Consider the following 24,535-nt stretch of genomic DNA (forward strand, 5'->3'; position numbering starts at 1 on the left):
CACTCAGGTGACCAACTCAACCCAATTTGCCAGGACTTTCTCAGTCCTAGCATTGAAAGTCCCACATCCCAGAAGATGCTCAGTCCTGCGCATATCACGATGGTTGGTCACCCGAACCCATGGTGACCCCATCTCCCTGCCCCCCTCATGGCTCTTGGCGGCAAGAAGACACAGTGAAGCGGGAATTGTCAACTTAGGTTGCATACTGGAATCACCTGGGGAATTTTCAAGGTACTGATGCCTCGATCCTAATCTTTGAGATCCTATGTATTTGCTGTTGTGTATGGCCTAGATATTGGGATTTTGTAAGTTCTCAGGTAATTCTAATGTGCAACCAAGGTTGAGAAGCTATACAATAGAGGATATCAACTGTTCACAGGTGCTGAGAGAAGGACACAAAGAGACCACATAGGATCGGGTGGGTTAGTCATTGAGGGCTAGCAAGAGGGCTGGGCTGGGAGTATGGAGAGCATCAAGGGCCTGTGTGAAAGGAGAGAGAGGGTGTCCCTGGCTAGGTGGCAGGAGTGGTGGGAGGGGACCCTTGCATTGGGGTTGGAGCCAGCTGTTGGGTAGATTCCCTGAGTAGCTGGGAGCAGGGGCCTGCTCATTTCCCGGTTCTGTTATACAGTAAATCTATGGTTTGGGCCTTTTGGGTTTTCCCTTTGGAGCTCTGGACCAAGGATGCACAGAGCATGGGGGAAGTCAGAACTGTAGACTTCAGCCCTAGCTCAGGGGCACTCCACCCCCTTTTCCAGCAGGCATTTCCCTCTTTCCTTGCCTGTCCCTCTACTCTAGATCTGGAAAAATATGAAAATGCTTACGGAGGAGGATATAACCTAAACTATGCACACATTCCAAAATTTCCAGTCGTAGGAGGGGCTGGCCTGGCAGTCCCTAGCCCTACCTGTACACAGCCTTCAGCCCCACCGGGTGAGAGGCACTTCATGGGCTCTGGTTGAAGAGGTAGGAGTCTTTGGTCAAAGTGGGAGACAGGAGGAGGAAGGTGAGTTTTGGCACTGGCGCTCAAATGTGACTGCTTTAATCTCACCAAAGGCCCTCACAGCCCTCAGGATTAAATCCTACAAGACCCTCACATCCCAGCTCTGCCCACTGACTTCTCCAGTCCTCTTGTGGCCACTCTTCTCCCAGTCATTTTGAATTTTGTCAGATCCTTGAAAGCAGTATTTTTCAAATGTAGATAAAAAGCCATTAGTGGGTCATAAAATTTATTTATCATAGTATGTTGCTACCAGCACTAAGGGTAAAAGAGAAAAGTAGGAAGGACTGGATAGAATAGAAAACATCCGTGCGCACTGCACATAATGAAGGCGAGTGAGACTGCTGCTCCGTGTGTGCACATGCGTGCGCATGTGTGTGTGCTTGATGTACAGTGTTTGTTGCTGCAAAGCAGGTGAAAACCTCTGCATGATGCAATTCCCTTTCAGGAATGAGATTCTGTCTAAATGGTGCCTCCTTGGCAGGTCTTCCCTTGAACTGCACTGTTCTTGCTGTGTGATTCCCATGGCATGCTATAATTCCTTTGTGCTCTGATCACATTAAAAAAAAAAAAAGATTTATTCAGTTTCCTATCTTCTGTGATAGACTGCAAGCTCCATGAGGCAGGGCCTGTGTGCCCCTAGCATCCTATCTGTCAGATACTGAGTGGCTGAATGATAGACCTGAGTTTAGGTTCCAGCTGTGTGTGTTCTTAGGCAAGTTCTCTTTTTATTTTTTCCAACTTTTTATCTGAAAGATTTCAATATACAGAAAAGTTGAAAGAACAGTATAATGAACACCCTATATATCCTCCACTTAGATGAACAATTAGTAACGGTTTTTCCATATATGCTTTCTATCTATCTATGGACATTTTTTCTGACATCATTTGAAAGTAAGCTCATATATAACCTTCACCCCTAAGTACTATGGCATGCTTCTCCTAAGAGTAAGGTTATTCTCCTACATAATCACAATACTATTAAGATCCCTAAGAAAAAGAATTTAATTCCATAATACTATCTAAAATGAAGTCCATATTCAAATTTTTCCAAGTTTCCCCAAGAATGTGTTTTATAGCTATTCTAGTTCAAATCAGAAAAAAACAAAGGTCACATTGCATCATTGCATTTGGCTTTGTGTCTCTTTAGTTTCTTTTAATCTAGAACAGTTCCTCCACTTTTTTTTTCTTTTTCTGGTAGGGCCTTGACTTTTGGAGGAGTCAAGAACAGTTATCCTTTAGAATTTTCCACAGAATTTATTTCCCTGTTTTCTTGTGGTGGTATTTAACTTTCTTCTCAACCCCCTGTATTCCCTCTAAATTGGAATGAGGTTTAGAGGCTTGATTAAACATTTTGGCAAGAATACCTCACAGGTGATGTCTCCTTCAAGCTGTGTCACCTCAGGAGGCACATGCCAGATCATTCCACTCTAAGTAGCGCCATTTGTTCACCTGTTTAAGGTAGTGACTGCCAGATCTCTCCTGTGTGAAGACACGTTTCCCTTTTGCAATTAGTAAGTAATTTGCAAGGATGATCAACTCCAGCACCACGTGAAGAATCTTTTCCTCTACCCTGAGGTTTTTAGCAACCATCCATGATCGTTTGGGCAGGTTGTTCACCTGAGTCTCAGTCTCTTCATCTGCAATGTGGAGATAATAATGCCTGTCATTTGGATTTGCTGTGCAATGACATTTAAAAGTATTATATGAACACATATGAAAATGCTGTCATGGTCAGCCATAATTTCTCCCTTCTGAGAACACTATCCCCCTTCGTTTAAGAAAGTCCTCCCTACCTTCCTCCAAATATGTGGTCCAGATGCTGGCTTCTTAGATGACCCTACCTGTCTGGCTTCTATGGGGCACAGCCAGCTCATCTTCTTTGGCCAGGTAGAATGAGCACGTGACTCAAGCTGAGCCAATCAGAATGCTTCCCCGGGAAATTCTGAACCAACTGTGGTAGGAATAGGGTGAGGAAAACATTCTTTTTCCCTAATGTGAGGATGTGAGTCTGGAAGTTGACTACTTCCCCTACCACCTGGAGAATGAAAGCCTATTGGGTGGAGGAGATCAAAATTATGTCTTTGAGATCAGGCCAGAGAGGAGTTGTCCAGGGGTCTTCCTGGCCTGGCTCCAGTCCCTGCCAGCTATACCTCTGCTCTGCCCCAGCTATGCCAATCAAGGCCCTCTCTTGCCTGAGCACCTTACAAACTGGGTTCTGAACCTTATGACAGAATCTGAATAGCACAAGGCCTGTCACGTGCCTCTCAGGATAGGTGAGTAGATAAATTAGTGGTCCATGCACTCTCATCCCATCCTGTTGTCTTTGAATATGTACGGGCTAGTGGGGAGGTGTGAGGAGGTGCCAGCCATGGTTCTGGCTTTTTAAAATCTTAGGAGTTATAAATGCATTTCCTTGGTGAGCATAGACTCAAAGCAAGGGGGCTGGTGACTTACCCAGCCCCAAGTGTGGCCGCTCTTGCCACTAGAACCAACCCCCCAACCCAGATGCCCACAGCGGGAAGCCAGTTCTGTCTCCATGGAGTGCCCCGCCTCCTTTGAAGAGTTTAAAACACGCCCGAGTGGTGAGAGGGGCAGACAGCCTTGTTACAGGAGGGCAGAGAAGGGAAGATGAACGAAAGGGAGGCCTGAAGGAGACTGGAGCGCGTGCTCAGGACAAGCGATGGGAGAGCCTGGGAGTGAGGGTCTTGGGGGCAGGGAGTGAACCAGCAGGGTCTTGGGGAGGCAGGGAGACTCAGGGCTTCTTCCAGGCCCCGTTTGTGTAGCGCTATCTCCATGCAGGATCAATGGAGAAGTCTTGTCCAGGCGCTTCTTGTTGGACCCTTTCAGCCATCCAACAGGAGGAAAGACTACTATCATTCCCGTTTCACAGATGAGAAAACTGACACCCAAGTAAATTACCCAAAGTCACCTCGCTGGTAATAGCAGAGCTGGAATTCGAATTCAGATCCGGCCAACTCCAGATTGCTCCACCCCTACCCCGTTCCGCGCCCGGCTGAGCGGGGCCTGGACCGTCAAAGACCCCGAGGCTGAAGCCGGGTTCCCGCATCGGATGAGCAACGGGGCTGCTGTGCCGAAGGGTGAGTCCCCGCCCTCCTCCGCGGCCCCAAAGGCTCGGTGGGCTGTGCCAGGAAACGGAGCATCCCCGGGCCGGTCCCCGGGGGCAACGGAAGCTCTGGACAGGACCGCCGGCCAAAGGTGCGGACTAGGGGCCGGGGGCTCGCCCCGCCGCAGGGGGCTGGCGGGGAGCGAAGCTCTGCCCGGGAGACTGGGAGACCCCGGCGGAGGGAGGGGTGACCAGTGAGGGAATGAGCCGAGGTGGCTGCACGGTCCGGAGGGAGAAGGCGTGGAGAAGCCCCCACATCCCAAGGCCCGAAGTAACCGAGGAGCCCTTGGGACTAGCAGGGCGGGGTCTGGGGGTAGATGGCCAGGGGCGTGCCTGTCTCTGGGTCTGGAAAATGTCACTGTGGCTTTGGGGCCAAGGAAGGGCCGAGGGGGGCGGCAGTCAGCAGGAAGGAACCTCTGACCAAACCTCCTAGGTCAGTTTGCAGCCCAAGGAGCCACAAATTCCTGGTGGGAAAGGGGAGTGAGGCTCCCCGCGGCCCAGACGGTGCCTTCCAGTCTCTTCCCCATTCCAGCCCAGGATGCGCTTTATGTCGCCGGCTCTTCCATTGCCCAGTATGGTTCCCAGCTGTCCCAGGGGTGCGCAGGGCCTGGACAGGTGACAGGGCTGCATTCAGGCTGCCGCAGGGGGCTCAGGTCTGAGGGGCCCCCGGATAGAGGAAGCTCCACCCGGGCCTGTGGTTCTCAGATGCAGGTCCAGGCTCCACGGAGTCTGCAGCTCTTCTACTTTCCAGGGTCATAGGTCCTTTCTAAAATAATTAAAAACAAGTAAATAATAATAATTAAAACAATCGGTGATAGTAGATGACAGTTGTTTTGTCTTGGATGCCTTTGACAAAATAAAGAGTTGGCAGTCCTGTGTTCCCCCATTCTCTCTGCCTTTCTCACACATCCACATGAACACAACTGTTAGAAAAAATTCGCTGGTTCCACTAAGTCCAGATTTGGGAATCAGCGACTGAACCGCTAGCTGTGGGCAGCCGGTGAGGTGGGAGGGGCATCCATGCAGGATGCTGGTCCCTATCCCCGCTCTGATGGACTGTGGGATCCAGACAGGTGATCCTTCTCTCCAGCTAGGTTTCCTTATCAGTACATAGGGATCTACAAATCCCCTTTGATATTGACATGTCTGTGGTCCTTTGAATCTGGCCTATATGAATGTGTCCCCAAAATTGCATATCTCTGGGGCACAGTCGTCCCGTACCAGCGCTGAGGGCTGTGCCATGCAGGGCCCCGGCCTATCCCCAGAGGGGACCCAGTCCTCCTCACTGGAGAGCAGCCAGGCCCCGGGGACAGACAGGCCGTGGTGCACTGGGGCATGCCTGGCCCCACAGTAACACCAGTCAGGGGAGAGGAAAGCACTGTACCATGTGACATGTTTATGTGTCTCTCTCCCCAGTAGTTGCCAAGAGCCTGGAGTTCCTGTCCTTTTTTCATCGCTGAATCCCCTCCATTGGCCTGACCTGGGCATGGGGCGTCCAGGAAGTGCACAATTAATTTTTGTGGAGGGAATGGATAATGGTTGGTGGCTGGGAGGGCTGCATGGAGTGGACAGGACCAAGCTGAACTTTGCAGGAGAGGTGGGATTTAAAAGGCTTGGAGGAGCAGAGAGGGCACCCCCTGGGATGGAACCCAGGCAAGGAGGCTGGAGGTGTTTGGGGATGACTGCTGTGTTCCAGGAGCTGAGGGAGTCATGGCCAGGGCGGAGTCAGGAAGGGTGGGTGCTTGGGGAACTTTATAAAAGGAAAACTGAGAGGATGAGGAAGGCTGATGAGATGCAAATGGGGGACAAAGGAGAAACCAGCATGAGCTCCAGGCTAGAGTTTGGGTGGTAGAGAGAATGATTGAGGTCGGGAAGACATTAAGGTTGGTTTTGGACAAGTTGAGGTTCAGTGGGGGAACAGGAAAGGGTTCAGACCAAAATGTCCAGGGTACTCCATCTCATCCAGAGGACAAGGGTCAAGAAGTAGCCATGACTCCTACTCGGAGAGTCTTAGCGCTAGGTTTAAGCTCAATGCTCTGGTCCAACGGACTTCATCATTTTAGAGTAAAGGAAAGCGAAGCAGTAAAGTTCAGGTGGCTTGTCCATACAGCCTGGAAAGTGGATAGAAGATCGAAAGGGGTGCTTTGGAGAAAGGGAAGGATAAAAATTTTCAGGTGGGAAGGAGAGAAACTAGTGAATGACAGAAAGGAGGAGAAAGCACCTTAGAACATTTCCAAAGCACTCTAACAGCATGCAAAGAGGCAAGTTGTTTGTCCATTTATAAACAGCATATTTGGGTGGGAGATGCGGGAGGGCACCCACACCTCTGCCCTCTGCCATTAGCTTGTTCTGCGGTAGTGGTCAATAGCTGAAGTGAAGGGATCTACCTTGGGGCCATAGAGAGGGCTGGGTGCCCGGGCACTGAGCACAGGTGTTTGCATAGGGTGTGGAGAGCAGAAAGAAGTGCCCTTACACTGAGGGCCTTGTCTTCCACACTCACCATGCACAGCTTGAAACCTTGGTACTGCCAGGCATGGCCCTGCTTAGGCGGGAGTCTCCAGGCCTGCCTTTGGGCATGACTTGAAAAGGACTGCTGTCTTAGGGTGCCCCTCACCTCCCTTGTCACATCTCTCACCTCCTGATGTCCCCCTTCTGTACTACCAGGTGGCCAGGGTCATCACAGTGCCATCACAGGCATCTGGATGCCTCCCAACCAGGCCCGCCCTCCCTGCAGCACCCCAGGCTCCCAATCACCTCCTCTCCTTCCCACCTTGCCTCTCTCCACCTCAGGAAAACTCATTCCTTAGGGCTGCCAGGCTCGCAAAGGCAGTGAGGAAAACAGACTGTGGAATAAATCCGGTCTTAGGTTGTGAATGGCCACTAACCCCTTTTCCCACAGGGATATTTGAATTTTAAGAGAAATCTACTCCCCTCATCCTCCAACTTTAACCAAGCACCTGAGCCCCAAGCACTATGCTTGACCCCTTGGTATGCATGATTTCATTTGGCCCTCCTACTGACCTCACTGGGCAGGTGTCACAGCCTCCCTTTCCCACATCGGGGACCCAAGCTCCTGAGAGTTTCAGCAAGTTCTCCAAGGTTACATAGCTAGCAAGGGATAAAGCTGGGACAACAGTCCCAGGCTTCTAAAGCCAAGTGCAGCCAGCACTTATCTTCCACGTCGCAGGTGTTCATTCAAAGGAAGACATCTTAATGACAGATGGTAGTGAAGGAGAAGATGTGAGGGATCCTTCACTGAAGGCCTTGGCCTCTGGGCCCAGAGGGTACCTAGGGCTTCAGGAAGCTCTGTGAAACTCTAAAACTATTTGTAAAACTTTCTATTTGCACATCATCTGCTCATTTTCAGCGGAGGGCTCCTCCCAGCCAGGTGGACCTCTGTCCATCTAAAACCCGGGTCCTGAGGCAAGAAGGCCAGTCACTGAGTAAAGGTACTTCAGACCCTGGCCTTAATATCTGCCCCGGTCCTCATTCTGAAATCTCAAAAGGCAAATAACTGACTGCAAGAGAGGGTGGTGGAGAGGTTCTTCTGTGGCCAGTGGGTGAGTGTTTACAGAATGACCTGTTAGAACTTTAGTGCTGGAAGAGGTCTTGGGCATGGCCCAGTCTATCCTCTTCATCTTACAGAGGCAGAAATTGGATCTCAGAGAAGGGACCCCACGTGCCCAAGATCATCCCCTGAGTTAGTGGCAGAAAATCTGTTATGCACTTTTTACGCCCACCGAAGAGGTGTGAAGGCTGTAGAGTTTATCGAGGCAAAGAAACAAACATTTACGGAGTGTCACTGATGTGCTAACATTTCTGCAGGCGTCATCTCCCTCGCCCTGTGCTGCGTGAGAATTCGGAATAGATGCCCCATCTCTCACTCTTACTTTCCCTTGCACAGGTGATGCTGACTTTAGAGGACAAGGACATGAAGGGATTCATGTGGGCCCCAGCCCCAGCCTTGACCTCCCTGGGCTACCTGCTCATGCTGGTGGTCTTCATCTCCCTTTTTGGGTGCGGCTGGTGAACGAGGAGTCCCGTGAAGTGTTTTCCAGGGGCCTGTTTGAGAACTGCCTCCACATCAAATGCTGGAAGCTTTGACCCTTATCTGGTAAGGAGAGATGGAGGCAGGGACTAGGGAGAGGGAGATGGGGCCTGTGTGGGGACTGGGGAGTGACAGAGGACTGGTTGGGGCAGAGAGGACAAAATTTAACAAGCCTTTAAGGGCATTTTCTCTGAGCCTCCACTCTCTTGGCGTTAGAGGAAAGTAGGCAACTGGGAAGAGGTTAATAATGTCAGGCTGACCACTAGAGTCAGGAGCACATGTGTCAGCAACACAGTTTATTTCTAGGGTAGGAGTGGTTCCACCTAGGATGGGGGAAGGTCCCGGCCTACTCTTTGAGGCTCCACCATCTCTCAGGGCTGCCCTTAGCCTAGATAGACAGCACCCTTTTGGATGGGTACAGCTCCTGGTTAGCAGAGTGCAGGCTGGATTTCAGCCCCTACTTGTCTGTCGGCCACACACCTGTCCAGCTGTGGGTGGCAGCTCTGCAGATAATGTGCTCAGGCCTGGGTACCACATTTTCATGGGAATGTGCACAAATATATGAGTTCAGTAGACTGTGAAGGCACTGACTCTCAAGACCATGTTTTACAAGGAAATTGGGGAGGTCATGAGGATGTCTGTCTTGGAAAAGAGGTGACCCTGGGAGACTTTGGTGCTATCTCCTGGTAATAGGAGAGGAGAGGCCACCTGGGGGAAGATGGGCCAGACTGTGTGAGCTCTTTGATCCGGGGTTCCTCAACCTTGGCACGACTGACATTTTGGGCCAGATAATCTTTGTTGTGGGGCTCTCCTGTTTCTTGCAGGATGGTTAATAGCACCTCTACTCTCTTCTACCTACTAGATGACAGTAGAACCTCCCCCCCCCCCCCCCACTCCACCCCAGTTGTGACAACCAAAATTACCTCTTGGCATTGTCAAATATCAGTTGAGAACCACTGGTTTAACCCAAGGTAGATTCTAGGATATCTGGGTCTTCAGCACACCTTTATTACTTTATCCTACCCCTAGCTGTCCATCTCTGCATGCTTTGGAGGGTAATCTAACTCATTTTAATGTGGGTCTGAATCATGCCAACAGTAGGAGAATGAATCACCCTGTCTTCAAGACTCTGGCTTTGCTATTTTGGGTCTGTCTGTTTCACTCTATTCACCAGGATGATTAAATAGGAGTGTGGGGGTTCCCCACAGAGTTCAGAACATCTTGACCTTACAAAGTTCTGATTTTCCATGGGTGACTTATTTCAGTGTAACCAATACAGATGTGATTCTTCACATTTCCACAGGCAACAAGTTTTATCATGAGAGTTTCATTTTCTGTTGTTTATTAAAACCACCGTTTTTCCTAAGTGGATGACAGATGCATGGTTTCCCCACATGATTTGATACAACCAGATTCACATAATAATATTTGTTGAGAATTAGTGATTTCAGTATCTGAAATTGTCCATCTAATTTTTTTTCATTTACTTCCATGTTGTTGGGAACAAAATGGTGGGCCCAGAACATTCCTGGTGGCAAAGTGTCAGGGTCGGAGCCTTGGTCCCAGGCCAGGCTTTAGGATCCGAGGGTGGCAGAGCTCCAGAGGCCGTCTGTGCCCAGGCTCTGTGGGGCTCTGCCCTTGTGGGTCAGGGTGCCCTTCAGTGTACATCGTCCTTGGCCGCTTCTTTCTGCTGTCTGCAGTTGTCTTGTCTTTCCTCACCACCTTCAGCATGTGGTCCTTTGCTGCTCAGCTCTTTCTAAGGACCCGGAAGCACAACTTTGTGTCAGCCTTCCTCAGCTTCCTCACAGGTGTGGAACTGCAGGCAAGCCTTGGGGAGGAGTCCAAAGGCAGGGAATCTGTGATGGTCTCTGTGATGTCAGGAGCGAGAGAATTTTTAGGGCCCCTCTCCTCTGTTGCCTTCTCTGTGAAGCAGCCCGCCCCCATACCCACCCCTCAGGATTTACTATGCCTCTCCTTTAGGGCTTCTCAGTTGCTCTGTACCTGCTTCTAGCACAGCCCTTACCATGTTGGCTTGGGGTCATTGGTCTGGGAGTCTTTTTACCGTAATCTCTATCCCAGTGATTATCATAGACTCTACCACAAGAATTATAATAGAAATATATAATATAAGCAAAATATAAATATTTCTTGTCTGAATGAATGGAAGAGACCATCTCTGCCGTTTGGAACCTTTTGACTTTGGGAGGCTGAGCAAGGCCCTACCCTGGGAGGCTCCCATCAGATGGAGGAGGTGGAACACTCAGCATGGGAAGACCAGGTTGAGTTTCATTGAAACGTCACACCCAGACGGCCCACCTGGAGTCAGCCCAGGGCACGGACACAGAGGGTACCCAGGAAAGGGATTTCTGATTACCGGCCCCTGGGAAGTGAGGCAGATGGGCTTTGAGACGAGTTGGGGAGCAGGGTGAGATAGGCTTGTGCAGTGGCTCAGAGAGGGCAAGCGTTGTGGGCAGGACAAAGGAGCCTCCATGCAGGAGTCACACAGGCTGTGGGCCACATGGCTCTGTTTGGTTAAATCTGAGGAAGGCTGGAGCAAAGGCAGGAACCACAGGAGGAGAGCAAGAGTACCCCTTTTATCTTTACATACCATGACCATCTAAGCTCTTAATCTTCTCTGATTTTGTCCCTACCCCTAACTTCTTCCCATTATATTAACCTGACCCATGATCATAATCTATTTTAACTTGATTTTTATTATACATTGAATATATAAAAAGTATTTATAATATATCCTTAAGAAACAACTAGTTAAAAATAAACTGTACACCCGTATTTCCACCATATAGTTTAAGAATTAGCCTTATTTCGTCAAATCCATTGTTTGTAAGTTACTCCCTTATTTTATGTACCACTAAGAAAGAAAAGTTGATGCCAAGTATAATTCTTGTAAGACACAGCCTCATCTCAGAGATGTTAAAATGTGAAAAAAATTGACTTGTCAAAATTAATGAAATATGGTGGAACATTAAGTATCTTTGAAGTCTTCACCCCTCAACCATGTAGCTTTTCCTGATCTCATCCTCTTCTCTCCTTTCAAGAACCAATTATTCTGAAAGTTATGTTAATCATATTTACTACACATATAAATATCCTTAAACAATATATTATTTAGTTTTTCATGCTTTAAAACTTTGTACAATCATACTTTATTTATTCTTCTGGAATTTGCTATATTTTATCAACATTATAACCTTGAGATTCTTCCATGTTGATATGAGGAACTAAGCTTTATTCATGTTTACCACCTTAAGTGTTTAGTTGTATAACTAAGCTTGCCTGTAAAAGAATCACGGTATTTTTCTAAGGGAGAATTTTAAGCTCATGATTCAGTTTTTTTTAATGATTATAGGACTATTCAGGTATTTTTGTATCTTCTTGAGTCAGTTTTAGTAATTTATATATTTCTATAAATTTATACATTTTATCAGTTTTAAAATTTATTGACATAAAGTTACTCAAAATAGTTTCTTTTTTAATTTTTTAATTTGTGCTGCATCTGTTAGTTATGTACTTTTTTCATACTGAATTTTCTCTTTTTTCATTACCAATTTTGTCAGAGGTTTATCACTTTTTTAGTCTTTTCAAAGAACCAGCTTTTAGCTTTCTTGAACCTTCATATTTTATGTTTATTTCCTATTTAATTTTTGCTTCTTATTTTGAACTTCCCTCTCTACTACTTTTTTGCATTTATGCTGCTATTCCTTTTCCAATTTGTTAAATCAAGATCTAAACTCATCAATTATATCTTGTTTCCTGAGCAGGCATTTAAAGCTTTAATTACCCTCAAAGAATTGCTTTATTTGCGTCTCCCATTTTGATGTATAATATTTTATGTTATTGTTCTATTTAAAATATTTTCCGATTTTCCTTATGATTTCTTCTTTGATCCATGAATTATTTTAAAGTATACTTTTAAATTCCCAAGCATAGAATTTTTATTGTATCTTTGTGTTAATAATTTTAATGTAATATCAGTTTGATGATAGATCATGGTCTATGTAATCCTAATATTTTCAGATTTCTTGAGACTTGCTTTATAGCCTACTTTGAGGTCCATTTTCATGTTTCATGTTCAATGCAACCTTTTACCTATAATCATTAGATCAAGCTTATTTATTATATTGTTTAAATCTTGATTTAGAATTGTTATATTTTACTAGTGAACTGAAATTTTTATCATTATGCTGTGATCCTTTTTATTTCTAGTAATGCTTTTTGCCATAAAATCTGTTTTATCTGATATCACTATAGCTACTTATACATTTTTTAGGTTAGTATTTGCCTATTAGATCTTTTAATCTTTTACTTTAAACCTTTCTCTGTCTTCATGTTTTGGACATCTCTCATAAATTGCTTATGATTTTTTTCCCTCTAGCTTTATAATCTTTGTCTTTTAGATGAGCATTTAGTTGACTTACATATATTGTGACTAATGATATATTTGAATTTTTCCTACCACCTTAATTTGTGCTTTCAGTTGTTTTTTCTGCTGCCAAACCCCCCACCTCTCTTGCCTTGCTTTGGATTGATTGAATTTTATGTATATAATTCTCATTACATTTCCCCCCTCTTTATTTTGAAAATTATATGGTCTACTTGTGTTTGTGTAGTTGTTACTCTTGACATTTTAACATGCTTACTTAACAAAGTTGAAACTTAATCATCATATTTAGTCTCCTCAGAAATAATACAAGGACCTCCTGCCCTCCTAAGTTATATGCTGTTTTGTCCAATGTCTCAGTTTCTTCTAGTTTTTAAAAAAATTCTACACATTTGGCATTATTATTATTTTATGCATTTAATATTTGTTTGTTTAAATTTACCACATATTTTGCAATTTAGTTGCTTCTCAAAGCTTCTCAGACTTTCTGTCTAAGGTCAGTATCCTTCTGCCCGAAATACATCCTTTATAATACTTTTTAATGAGGGTCAACAGAGATACACTCTCTCATATCTTGTTTGTGTGAAATTATCTTTCTTTCATTTTTGTTCGTTAAAGTTAGTTTTGCTTGGACACACGTTTTTAAGTTGACGGTTGTCCTCCCAGCATTCAAGATATTATTCTGTTATTTTCCCACCTCCATTGTTGTTGAGAAGTTGGCTCTGTAAAAATATCACTCTTTTTGAGGAAATCTTTCTTTTCTCTCAGACTTTCTTTGGTATTTTGAAGGGTATGTATATTTGTGTTATGGTTTGTTGCGTGAACTGAATCTGAGGAGTGGTGTCTTTCAGAATTTCTAGAACGCTTTTATCTTCTCCCAATTTTCTTTCCTTTTTGGGACTCCAGGAAGACATCTGTTAGATCTTGTTACCCCATCCTGCATGTCTCTTGATTTCTCTTTCATATTTTCCATCTCTTTGTCTTTCTGGGCTGCATTCTGAATAACTTACTTAGATGTATCTTCAATTTCATCCATTCACTTTTTAGCTGTGTCTGATCTGCTAATTAACCTATCTATTAAGTTTTTATTTCAATTTAACTAGAAGTTGTATTTCTCCTAAATCTTATCATATTTTATACCCTCTTTATCCTTACTTATATTTTAACCTATTCTCTAAATATTGTTTTATTATAATGTTAAACATACTTCCCTTGCATTCTGGTCTTATAAGTTTAACAACCTAATTATTTGCAGGTCTGACTCTATCCACTGCTGTTTCTGTAGGCTCTCACTTGTGGTGTCTTATTTCTTGGTATGTTTTGTGTTTTTTGGTATGTGTTTGACTGTGGATGCATTTTCCTTGGAATTTTTTTGGTGGAAGCTTTTTGAGGCCTGTATTTAAAGTGTTTCCTCACAAAAGGATTTGGGAGAGTGATGTCAGCATCATGGAGATGTGAGATGCTCCCTTTGTCTCTCCCCTTCAATCTACATCTAGTAAAATATCCATAACTCAACAATAGCTCCTCTGCCCAAACACTAGGATGCTGGAGAGATCTACATATCTGTACATCTGAAGGTGGGTGGGTTGGAACACACAAAGGAGGTGGAACTGGGGGAACAGTGGAGGCAGTGCCTGCAATCCTGGCCCCCTGGCCATGGTAGCTGAGCCTGCAGCCCCAGGGAACCTGGTGGCAACAGCAGAGGCAGCACACAGGACTCCAGCTTCCCAGCCACAGCAGTGCCTGTGGCCACAGGGAAACAGGCAACAGCTGCAGTGGGGCCTGTGACCCCTAGCCACAGTAATGCCTGTGACTCTAGGCCACCCCCCTGCTCCCCGGTGTAGCAGTGGTGCCTGCAAACCCAACAACTCCAGATGTGGTGAAGGTGCCTGCAACCCTGGCTCCTCCACCAGCTTCCTCCTTCCCCTGCTGTGGGACCCTGGATGTGGTGGAGGTGCCTGCCAAGAACATACAATGGAGAAAGGAAAGTCTCTTCAATAAATGGTGTTGGGAAACTGGCCAGCCACATGTAAAAGAATGAAACTAGACCACTATCTTACACAGAAATTAACTCAAAATGAATTAAAGACTTGAGTATAAGACCTAGAAGAAAACTCCTAGAAGAAAGCATAGGTAGTATGCTCTTTGACATCAGTCTTAGCAGTATGTTTTTGGATATGTCTCCTCAGGCAAGGGAAACAAAAGCAAAAATAAATAAGACTATATCAAACTAAAAGCTTCTGCTTGGCAAAGGAAACCATCAACAAAATGAAAAGACAACCAACAAATGGGAGAAGTTATTTGCAATCATATATCCGATAAGGGGTTAATATTCCAAAATATATAAAGAACTCATATAACTCAACAACAAAAAAGCAAACAACCCAATTAAAAAATGGGCAGAGAATCGGAATAGACATTTTTCCAAAGAAGACATACAGATGGCCAACAGACACATGAAAAGATGTTCAACATTACTAATTATTAGGGAAACGCAAATCAAAACCACAGTGAGATACCTCACAGTTGTTGGAATGGCTATTATCAAAAATATAAGAAATGACAAGTGTTGGAGAGGATCTGGAGAAAAGGGAACCCTCGTACACTGCTGCAATGGCAATGCAAATTGGTGGAGACATTATGGAAAACAATATGGAGATTCCTCCAAAATTAAGAATAGAACTACCATATGATCCAGCTATTCCACTTTTGGGTATTTATCTGAAGAATATGAAAACACTAACTCGAAAAGATATATGCACCCCTATGTTCATTGCAGCATTATTTACAATAACCAAGATATTGGAACAACCTAAGTGCCCATTGACAGATGAATGGATAAAGAAGATGTGGTATATATATACAAGGGAATACTACTCAGCCATAATGAAAGACAAAATCGTGCCGTTTGCGACAACTTGAGTGAATCTTGAGGGTATAAGCTAAATAAGTCAGAAATAGAAAGTCATATACGAATTTCATATTATTATTTCATTCACACGTAGAAGATAAAACAACAACAACAAACACATATATACAGAGAACAGATAAGTGGTTACCAGTGGTGAAGTCGGTAGGGGAAGGATAAAATGGGTAAAGAGGGTCAATTGTATGGTGATGGATGGAAACTAGATTTTGGTGGTGAGAACACTGTAGTGTATACAGAAGTCAAATTATAGTGTCGTACACGTGAGACATATAATTTTGTAAACCAATAGTAGCCCAATTAAAAACAAAGTGGATTTGCATTTGCTTCTGCTTGGTGTTTGGGTGTACAACTAGCCTAGGATCACAAACAAAATACATAGGCATTGTGAATTTAGCTTTAGACCCACATAATAGCTAGCCTGTGTTTACAAATTCTCAGTCAATACAGGTAACTTTGAAGTTCCAGCTTTACGTGGCAGACTCTTATTAAATTCCCCATCTTCTCAGGCCCTGGGCTTTTTCTTCTACTTTTTGTGCCCCAGATGGCCAACAGAATGGAAAATCAGATCACCTGGGCTGAGTGTATATCTCCGAGGTGAAGGCTAATTGTGGGCTTGCTTAACTCTTTAGATTCCTGTTTTCACTATGGTTTTGGCTTTTGAGAATATCTTACTCTGACGCCAGCTTGGCATTGCATTAAAAAATTTGTTTCTAAAGAAATATTTTATTTAGAATTTTTGCTGTTTTTAGTGGGAGAGTATTTAGTCTGCCATAATGCTGAAAACAGAAGTTGTCCTTTATCATAGTCTTATCCTTAATACAGCATTTATTATTCACTCAAGATATATGCGTTATTTCTTATGAATATTGATTCCCTTTTCCCTTTCTTTTGCTTCTTGAGTTGGGCATCAAGAGACCTGGGTGTTGTGTTTCACCTTCTTCTCTTAAACCTTGTTTTCTTACCTATTAATGGTTAGACAGTTGCTAAGATGCCTTCTAGCACTGGCCATGGTTCTGTGATTTTACCCATCTATTTGTGTACCTGGTCTTTTGATGCATTCTGTCTTTCCTTCTGTCTCTGTAATACTCCAGGTTGGAGGGGAGAACTAGGGAGGATAGGTATAGCTCAGAGGGAGTCGCAGTAGACGAGAGAGTTCCTGACCCCTAGGGCATGGAGCTCAGCACTCTCTAACCCGACCCAAACTTTTGCTGTTACCTAGGTGCCATCTGCCTCTTTCAAGAATCAGCCTGCCTTGGCTGCCATTTGTTGCCCATTTCCCAGAATATTGAGGAGACCGAAGGGATCCTGCACCTGGTAAATCTGGAGAGTTTGGGAGGATAACTGAGCTCAATACAAAAGGAGACTTTGCTGAAGGAAGAAACAATTGTGTAGCCCAGGGTAGTCAGTCCTCTACGCTTCGTCAAGCTGTGTGAGTATATGTGTGTAGGTGTATGTGGCTCCCCCTTGTCCGCCAGTCTCTGCTGCTTCTGATGAGCTTCTTGGGTGTCAGATCAACCCTCCACTCCCTCATACTCACAGGGATTCTATCTTGCTCATATTTGAAATTTGATAAAAGATTTTTTAATTCTTCTGAGCTTCCTGAGTGGTTTATTTTTGCAGGTGTTTTCAGTAAAAGGAGGAATATTGCCCATTAATCCATACCAAAAAAAAAAACAAAAAAAAACCAACAACAACAAAAACCACCCCCCAAAACCCCAAAGCAGCCTGGAGGGCAGGAGGGAAGGTAGGAATATTACAAAATGATCAAGTGAAGTGAGCTTTTGTAAAACAAAAACTGAACAGAATATAACGACAACAGAGGGTGTTTGAGTTAGTGATATTAAAAAGAAAAAGCGATGTCCCTAAACAAAAGCATGACTCAGTACAGGAAACTTTCCTGAAGCACGTGTTGGAGGGAAGGGTTGGGAGTGGTTAAAGGTGAAAGCTTGCCCAAGATTGAGCTCCTAGGTCTGGAAGTCTGAGCCTAGTGAGTTTATGCCTCTGAGGAAAGCATAGGCAAGTTAGCCAGTCAACACATCGGCATTCCATCCTTTCACTCGAGCCAGAGGCCTCTTGAGGGCACCTCTAAAGTGCTCCCCTTCACAGCCCTGATGGTGCTTACAGACTGGTGAGCACTCAGCCTCCCAGTTAGGATGAGTATAGCTGGAAAGTACAAATGCTTTGGGGCAGTGGGGAGGCTAGAAATTGACCCAAGCCCTCTGCTGGCTTCATATCCACTCTTCATCTCAATGATACCAAGTAATAATGCCTCCCCACGTCTCCCTCTAAAGAACACATATGTGGAAAAAGCTCTTAGAACTTAAGCAGTGCAACTTCAAAAACCAGCTCCCTGTAGGGAGCCGTGTATGTCTTTCTGGAGAGGAGATGTGATGGACACGGCTAGAGTCAAGCGGGCTCTGTTGTGACCATTAAACAGTGTTCATCAAAGGCTGACCTTGTGCAGTGCACCATGGGGTACACAGAGGTATCAGAACCACTTCCTGTTCTCCAGAGGCTCAGACTCAAGCAGAAAAACTAAGAGATATACACTTTAAAAACAGCCAATAAGTGTTTTAGTTAGATTATTTTTAGTTTCTTATTACATTCCCTTCAAAAGGTGTCTTGAGAGTTTCTTATAGGAATATGGTGACAGCTTAGTTCCGGTCTTCTCACTTTTCCACCTAAAAACAAAAACTATATAGGAACTATAATTGTCAGTGAAACTAAGGATAGAGAAAATCTTCAACCTCTAAAATAGGTAACTGTGGCCCACACCACCCTAAACCTGCAGAACCAGGATGGGAAGCCACAACTGGGAGATTAACATGGTGGGCACGGTGGGGTGAGTCGGAGAACATATAGTGGTGGCGAATTCCGAAAATCATGAGCAATTATTAACCTTCAGGTGTCTGAGGAGGACCCACCCTGAGAAGGAATGGCCATGGACAGGACAGTGAGGAAACATGATGGGGCATGTGTGTTGGAGAGGCAGAGAAGGCATGGAACATGCCTGGAAACCTATAAAGGGAAAGATGTAAGAAGGCACCACTTGTAAAAGAAAGATCACCTTGGAAGGCAGATAATAATATCATTTGATAGAATTGACTGGTGGAGAACATAAGTAAGTAAGTGGTAGTACAAGCCTTCTGAACCCAGTTAGGATATAAGGGTCAGAGGAATCCTGGCCAAGTGGGGAACTATATATTGAAGTATCCCTCAGCGTAGCAGTGGAAGGAAGAGCACTCACACTGAGAGGGTGGGATCATTCCGCTTACCTGACGCCCCTTCCACAGTATCCTCCTGCAAACAGCTGGGCCAGGAAAGTCAAACTCATTCAAGTAGAAGAGTAAAACAGCATTATCAGTACAAAGGTGTTATAAGAAAAAGCAGAAAGAGAAGCAAAAGTCTGGATATGAAGAAAACTCAGCAGAAAATGGTTGCCACAATGTGGAGGAAAATTATAATCCAACATTCCAAGATAAATTTAAAAAGTTAATGAAGCAATTGCAGCTAGGAAAAATAAATCCCACAAATCAGAATTATAGGAACTTAGAGAAGAAACATCCTGACCCCAGAAAGTGAGGGCCAGATAACGGGCGGATATAAAATGGGAACTGATCAAATTCAAGAAAGAGCTGGAAAAAGTCTAAAGAAGACTAAAAGACTAAATTACAAGACTTAGAAGACTAAATTACAAGAAGCACCAGAGAGAATAGATACCAGAACAGTAAGAGGTATAAAGGATAAGAATAATAAATGTGCAAAAAATGAAATAAAGAAATGAAAAGGATTAGAGAGAGTGAAAGCTATAAAAGACAGGTAAAGGAGTTCCACCATGTATAAAATTGGAGTCCCTGAGGCAGAAAACTGAAATAAAGGAACAGAACAAATATTTAAAACTAAAATTCGAGAAAACTGATTGAAATAAAGTTCCTTTCTATTGAAAAGGAACCTACTGGAAAGGAGTAACATTTACTTGGGAAAATTGATGCAAGATGCTCAACTTCTACCATGGGGCAGTGCTTTGTTTTTTACTGGAATAGACACTCTGGAACAAAGCACTGCCCTATCATGGAAGGCCTGGAGCCTCTGTACTTTCTTTGTGCACAAATACTGGCATACAATGCAAAATTACTAGACATGCAAAAATGTGACTGAAGAGAAAAAAATAACCAATAGCTAAGCAGATGCAATGATGATTCAAATATTGGGGTTAGCAAACACAAACTTTAAAATAACTATTATTAAACTATTGTTAATATGTTAAAGAAATTAGAATAAAAGAAATGCAAAATTTCAAAAACTGGAGAAAACGCTACTGAAATGTCATTTCTCCATTTGAGATCTGCAAAAGTCAAAAGTTGGATGCAACACATTCTGTTGGCTAAGCTGTGGGGAAACAGACACTGTCATATGTTGCAAATAGAACTGAAAAATGATATAATCCATATTGAGGGGAATCTGGCAATGTCTGCAAAACTACAAAAGTGTTAATACTTTAAATCAACATTCTCAGTTTAAGAATTTATCCAACAGATACACCTGCACACATATTTAAAAATGATATAGGTGCAGGGTTATTAATTGCTGCAGCATTTGTAATAATAAATGATTAGGAGCAAGTCAAATGTCCATCAATAGGGGACATATTAAATCAATTGTGTTACATCTACACCAGCTTAAAAGAAAATGAGGGGCCGGCCCAGTGGCGCAGCAGTTAGGTTCGCACGTTCCACTTCAGTGGCCCAGGGTTCGCCAGTTCGGATCCTAGGTGCGGACATGGCACGCTTGACAAGCCATGCTGTGGTAGGTGTCCCACATATAAAGTAGAGGAAGATGGGTGTGGATGTTAGCTCAGGGCCAGTCTTCCTCAGCAAAAAAGGGAGGATTGGCGGCAGATGTTAGCTCAGGGCTAATCTTCCTCCAAAAAAAATAAAAGAGAAAATGAGACAGATATCTATGTACTGATATGGAATATTTTTGAAGACATATCACATGATAAAAAACAAGGTATCAGTGTACTTCCTTTTGTGTAAGAAAGGGGGAGAAGACAGGAGAAAATATATGAATATTAGTATCTGCAAATAAATACTTGAAAACTATACAATAAACTAATAAATCTTTAGAGATGGGGGTAGATTAGGGAATGGGGTGGTGGAGTGGGCAAAGGCAGGAGCAATAATTCTGTGTGTAACTTTTTATATGATATTGATTCTTGAATCATGTAAATGTGTTACCTATTCAAAAATTCGTATGAAATAAAACATTCATATTAAAATTAACAGAAACAGAGGAAAAGATAAAAAAAGCCCATTCATAGGAAAAGAAATATAAGTAAGTAGCTTATGAATAATAGTTGACTTTACTCATAATTAAGATATGCAAATAAAAATAGGTCACTATTTATTTCACTTGTCAGATTACAAAGATGAAAAAGTTTGATGAGATCCAGTGTTGATGAGATTGTGGAGAAATGAACATTATCCCCCACTATTTGAGGGAGTGGAAATTGGTGCAGGCTCTTTGTAGGATAATTTGGCAACAGCTGACCAAATTCAAAATGCATGGATAACTTTTAGAGCCAACAATTCCATGTACAGGAATTCATCCTTTAGGTTCATTTGCAAAAGGTGCACAAGGAATTATGTATAACAATGTTCATTCCAGATTTCTGGTAAATCCTAATGTTGGAAACAACCTCAATGTCCACCAATAAGCTTCATAAATCATGGGAAATACATGCAGTGGAATACTGTGCAGCTGGTAAAAAGAATGAGGTAGATCAGTATGTGTAGACATGGAAAGATATTGTTTAGTGTATAAAAACAAAGTGCAGAACAAAATACAGCATGGTTCTGCTTTGGAAAACAAAAAGGATATGCATTTTATGCTTAGTTTGCCTATAGCATTTCTGGAAAAATTCCTGAAACCTGCTTCATGGCCTCATGCTAACCTCTGACTCCTCAGGCCTCCTTGTTGGTTTCCAGCCCTCCTCTCTGCTCAGTTTGGACTCTGTGGTCACTCAATACAACATTCTCCCACTACGGCCCTCATTTCCGTCCCCTTGGCATTCTCTCATAATAATCAATATTGGTTTAACTCAGCTGTTTGTTTTCTGCAGATCTGCCCCTAGATTGCACAAACAACTGTATGGATTGATTCTCTCAGTTGTTTTGTTTTCAGTCTCACTTGAGTATTCAGTGTGGCTTGACAATCTTTCCATGCACCCTACAAATTTTTCCTACATCATTCCTCACAATAGATATTCCAATTTTTGTTTTTTTTAAGATTGGCACCTGAGCTAACAACTGTTGCCAATCTTCTTCTTTTTTTTTTGCTTTTTCTCCCCAAATCCCCTCAGTACCTAGTTGTATCTTTTTAGTTGTGGGTTCTTCTAGTTGTGCTATGTGGGATGCTGCCTCAACATGACCAGATGAGTGGTGCCATGTCCACGCCCAGGATCTGAACCAGCAAAACCCTGGGGGGCTGAAGCGGAGCGCACAAACTTAACCACTAGGCCATGGGGCCAGCCCCCCAGATATTCCAATCTTAACCCCATTATTTAAGCTCCAAGCCTATCATCATCTCTTGTACTCTCACCAGATAATATCACTGAGAAAAGAGGCCAAGAATGAACTCCTTAAACTTCTCTCTAGAATAACTTTAAAATAATCTACATGAGGGGTGAGCAAACTACAGCCCTTGTGTCAAATCCAGCCCTGGCTGTGAGCTAAAAATGGTTTTTACCTTTTAAAGGATTGTGAAAATGAAGAGGAGTATGCGACACACTATGTGTCGTGCAAAGCCTAGGATGGTTACTATCTGGCCCTTCACAGAGAAAGTTTGCAGAGCTCTGACCTACACCATCACCCATCTTTGATTCTTTTCTTCCCAATTCAGAGGAGCCCCTTTCTCCTGGCCAAGGCTGACCTGGAGACCTGTCATCTGATCCAGTCTCCTTCTGCCTTTTCCAGAATGCCCTCCTCTCTGTGTCTCTCCATGGCAAGCCGAAGACTGGTTTTTGATGTCACTAGATATAGTTCAGTCTTCCAAGACAGATTGTCTGAGCCAGTCAGGCAGTTTCTTGGCCCTGGATGACAAGGTTGTCTCATCCCTCTTGGAGGTGAGTGCATGTGAGTGGATGAGGAGGATATCCGACACTATTTCCAGAAGGGATTGATAATATAATTTGTAATATAAAAGAATGAGACCCTGTGAGCCCAGCTGGATTTTGCCCCCGCATGTGGTATAAGGTATGGACCCAGTGTTCTCTCTTTCCAGATGACCAACAAGTGGTCTACTTTTTCAAAGTCCGTTTTTTTGATATGAGATGTGGACTTGGTCATTTAGTAAATTATTCCATCTTCTCTCTCATCCTCCAGATGCAATCAGTGTTCAAACCTTGCCTATGTTGCTTCCCAAATAGGTTTCACATCTACACCCTCCTTGCAACCTCCAGTCTCACGGACTGCCTCCGTTCCGTCTGGTCCTTTCTCTCCTGGATTGCATTATTTAGCCCCACAGTCCGTCTTCTCATCTCCCCACCCTCCTCCTCTCTCGCTCAGTCTCTTTCGCAGGTTTGTTTCTCAGTACCGTCTTTTCTAAAATCTATTCCTTCCCGCGGCTTCCCACTGCCTTCGGGTTACCCTCCGAATTACCTAGTTTAGCCTTCTGCTCTAGCGGCTCCGATGGTGTGGGAATGCCGTCATTCCCACCCCTCGCTGGGCACCTCGTGCTCCCTCTGCTGGGGACACTTACCTCACTGGTCCACCCTTCAAATCTGAGCTCAGGTTGCGGCTCCTCCAGGAAGCCTTCCCTGACTACCCCGCCCCTCCCCTCACTACCCGGGGGTCGTGGCCTCTTTTATGTGAATTTATAATCCTCGGTGCTTCCCTCTGTCACCCCCGGCCCCCACACCTCGCATAAAATACCGCAGGCGCGGAATAAACACGTGTTGAACGACTGGACTCCAAAGCTCCGAAGGAGGCACCGTGTCCTTCCCACAGAGAGAAAGCGGGTGCAAAGGAAAGGAGGCGCAGAGGGGCCTGAGCCTCCAGGAGACGAGTTAGCCACGGGGACGAGCGACCATCGAGACGATCGACCTCCGAGAGTCCTAGAGAGGAAACGGAAGGGACCCCCCTTCCTTACGCACCTGTCTGACAGTGTTCGCAGCCCACTTCCGGTCCGCCGAGGGCGCGGGCCAGCTCGGCGCGCGTGCGGGGCCGCGGGTGAGAGTCCGGTTGGGGCCGGGCGGGGCGGCGGGGTGGAGGTGGACGGGCGCGGGGGCCGAGCTGTGGTGCCGCTGCGGGCCTCGGCGGCGGCGGGGCTGACGCTGCGGGCGGCGCGTCTCCTCGGAGCTGCCTCCCGCGGCGCCGAGGCCTTGCGGGTCGGGCGCGGGGGTCCGCTCCGCGGTCGGCTCAGGGTGGAGCGAGGCCGATCCCGCGCGGCCAGGGGTGGCTTAACGCGGGGGGCTCCACGAACCCGAGACCTTGAACCGAGGCGGAGCTCTGAAAAGTGAAAGTAGTCCTTTTAGAGCGAGGCGTGACACGCTCGTTTAAAGAGCAGTTACGGGACGCCTTCTGTCTGTCAAGTGCCAGGGATGAAAAATGATCGCGGACCTTTCTTGCCTTCGGGGAACCTGGTAGACGGAGACACATTGGTAAATATTTGCGCCGTAGTGCGATCAACGCAGTAGTGGGTGGAGTGAATAAATGCAGTAGCTGGGAAGTCATGAAAGAGAAATCTCAATTGATGCAGCAGAGAAACTGAATAGACTGAAGGTGTAAAATAGGTTTAAGAAAGGTAGATAAATAGACAAACACCCGATAGGATATTAAGCGGAAGCTCGGACGTGCCTCCTGCCGTCTGCTTATTCTCTGCTCCATTTAGAGTGATCGTCCCCCGCTCTAAAAGCCGAGCCCCTTACCCGCTTTGGACTTCCAGGTCGGTCTTCCCATCCTAGGTGCTCCCCCCGCTCCCATGGGATTAAATAGTACTCATCCTTCAGTTTAGTGCAAGCCTCTTCTTTGTCA

The 24,535-nt window shown here is 44.7% G+C and overlaps 2 protein-coding genes and 1 long non-coding RNA gene across 13 annotated transcripts in view; 2 read left to right on the forward strand and 1 right to left on the reverse strand.

Moving 5' to 3' along the window:
• Positions 1-24,535, forward strand: part of ZSCAN25 (zinc finger and SCAN domain containing 25) — a 58,315-nt gene that overhangs the window by 12,625 nt on the left and 21,155 nt on the right. For 2 of the 11 annotated variants that reach the window (XM_070567588.1, XM_070567583.1), the window contains exon 1: positions 24,027-24,162. Coding sequence is in view for 2 of the 11 variants with exons in the window: in XM_070567582.1 (XP_070423683.1) it covers positions 24,103-24,162 (60 nt within the window). In the remaining 9 variants the exon portion in view is untranslated. Of the gene's footprint in view, positions 1-16,722; positions 16,933-22,477; positions 22,627-22,929; positions 23,732-23,961; positions 24,163-24,535 lie in introns of those variants that run through there. The other 9 variants (XM_070567584.1, XM_070567585.1, XM_070567582.1 and 6 more) reach the window with 9 other exon arrangements.
• On the reverse strand, positions 1,210-24,019 carry LOC139074849 (uncharacterized). The gene is made up of 2 exons (XR_011524702.1): positions 23,656-24,019; positions 1,210-4,890 (listed from the first exon to the last, which is right to left on the reverse strand). It is a non-coding gene; the product is annotated as an uncharacterized lncRNA (long non-coding RNA).
• TMEM225B (transmembrane protein 225B) lies at positions 8,032-17,029 on the forward strand. The gene is given in 4 exon segments (XM_070568924.1): positions 8,032-8,128; positions 8,131-8,238; positions 9,834-10,169; positions 16,723-17,029. Coding segments are annotated over 4 exon segments (714 nt in total). The 3' UTR covers positions 16,896-17,029.

This window comes from Equus przewalskii, chromosome 12, assembly GCF_037783145.1.
Source record: "Equus przewalskii isolate Varuska chromosome 12, EquPr2, whole genome shotgun sequence".
In the NCBI taxonomy this organism is placed as follows: Eukaryota; Metazoa; Chordata; class Mammalia; order Perissodactyla; family Equidae; genus Equus; species Equus przewalskii.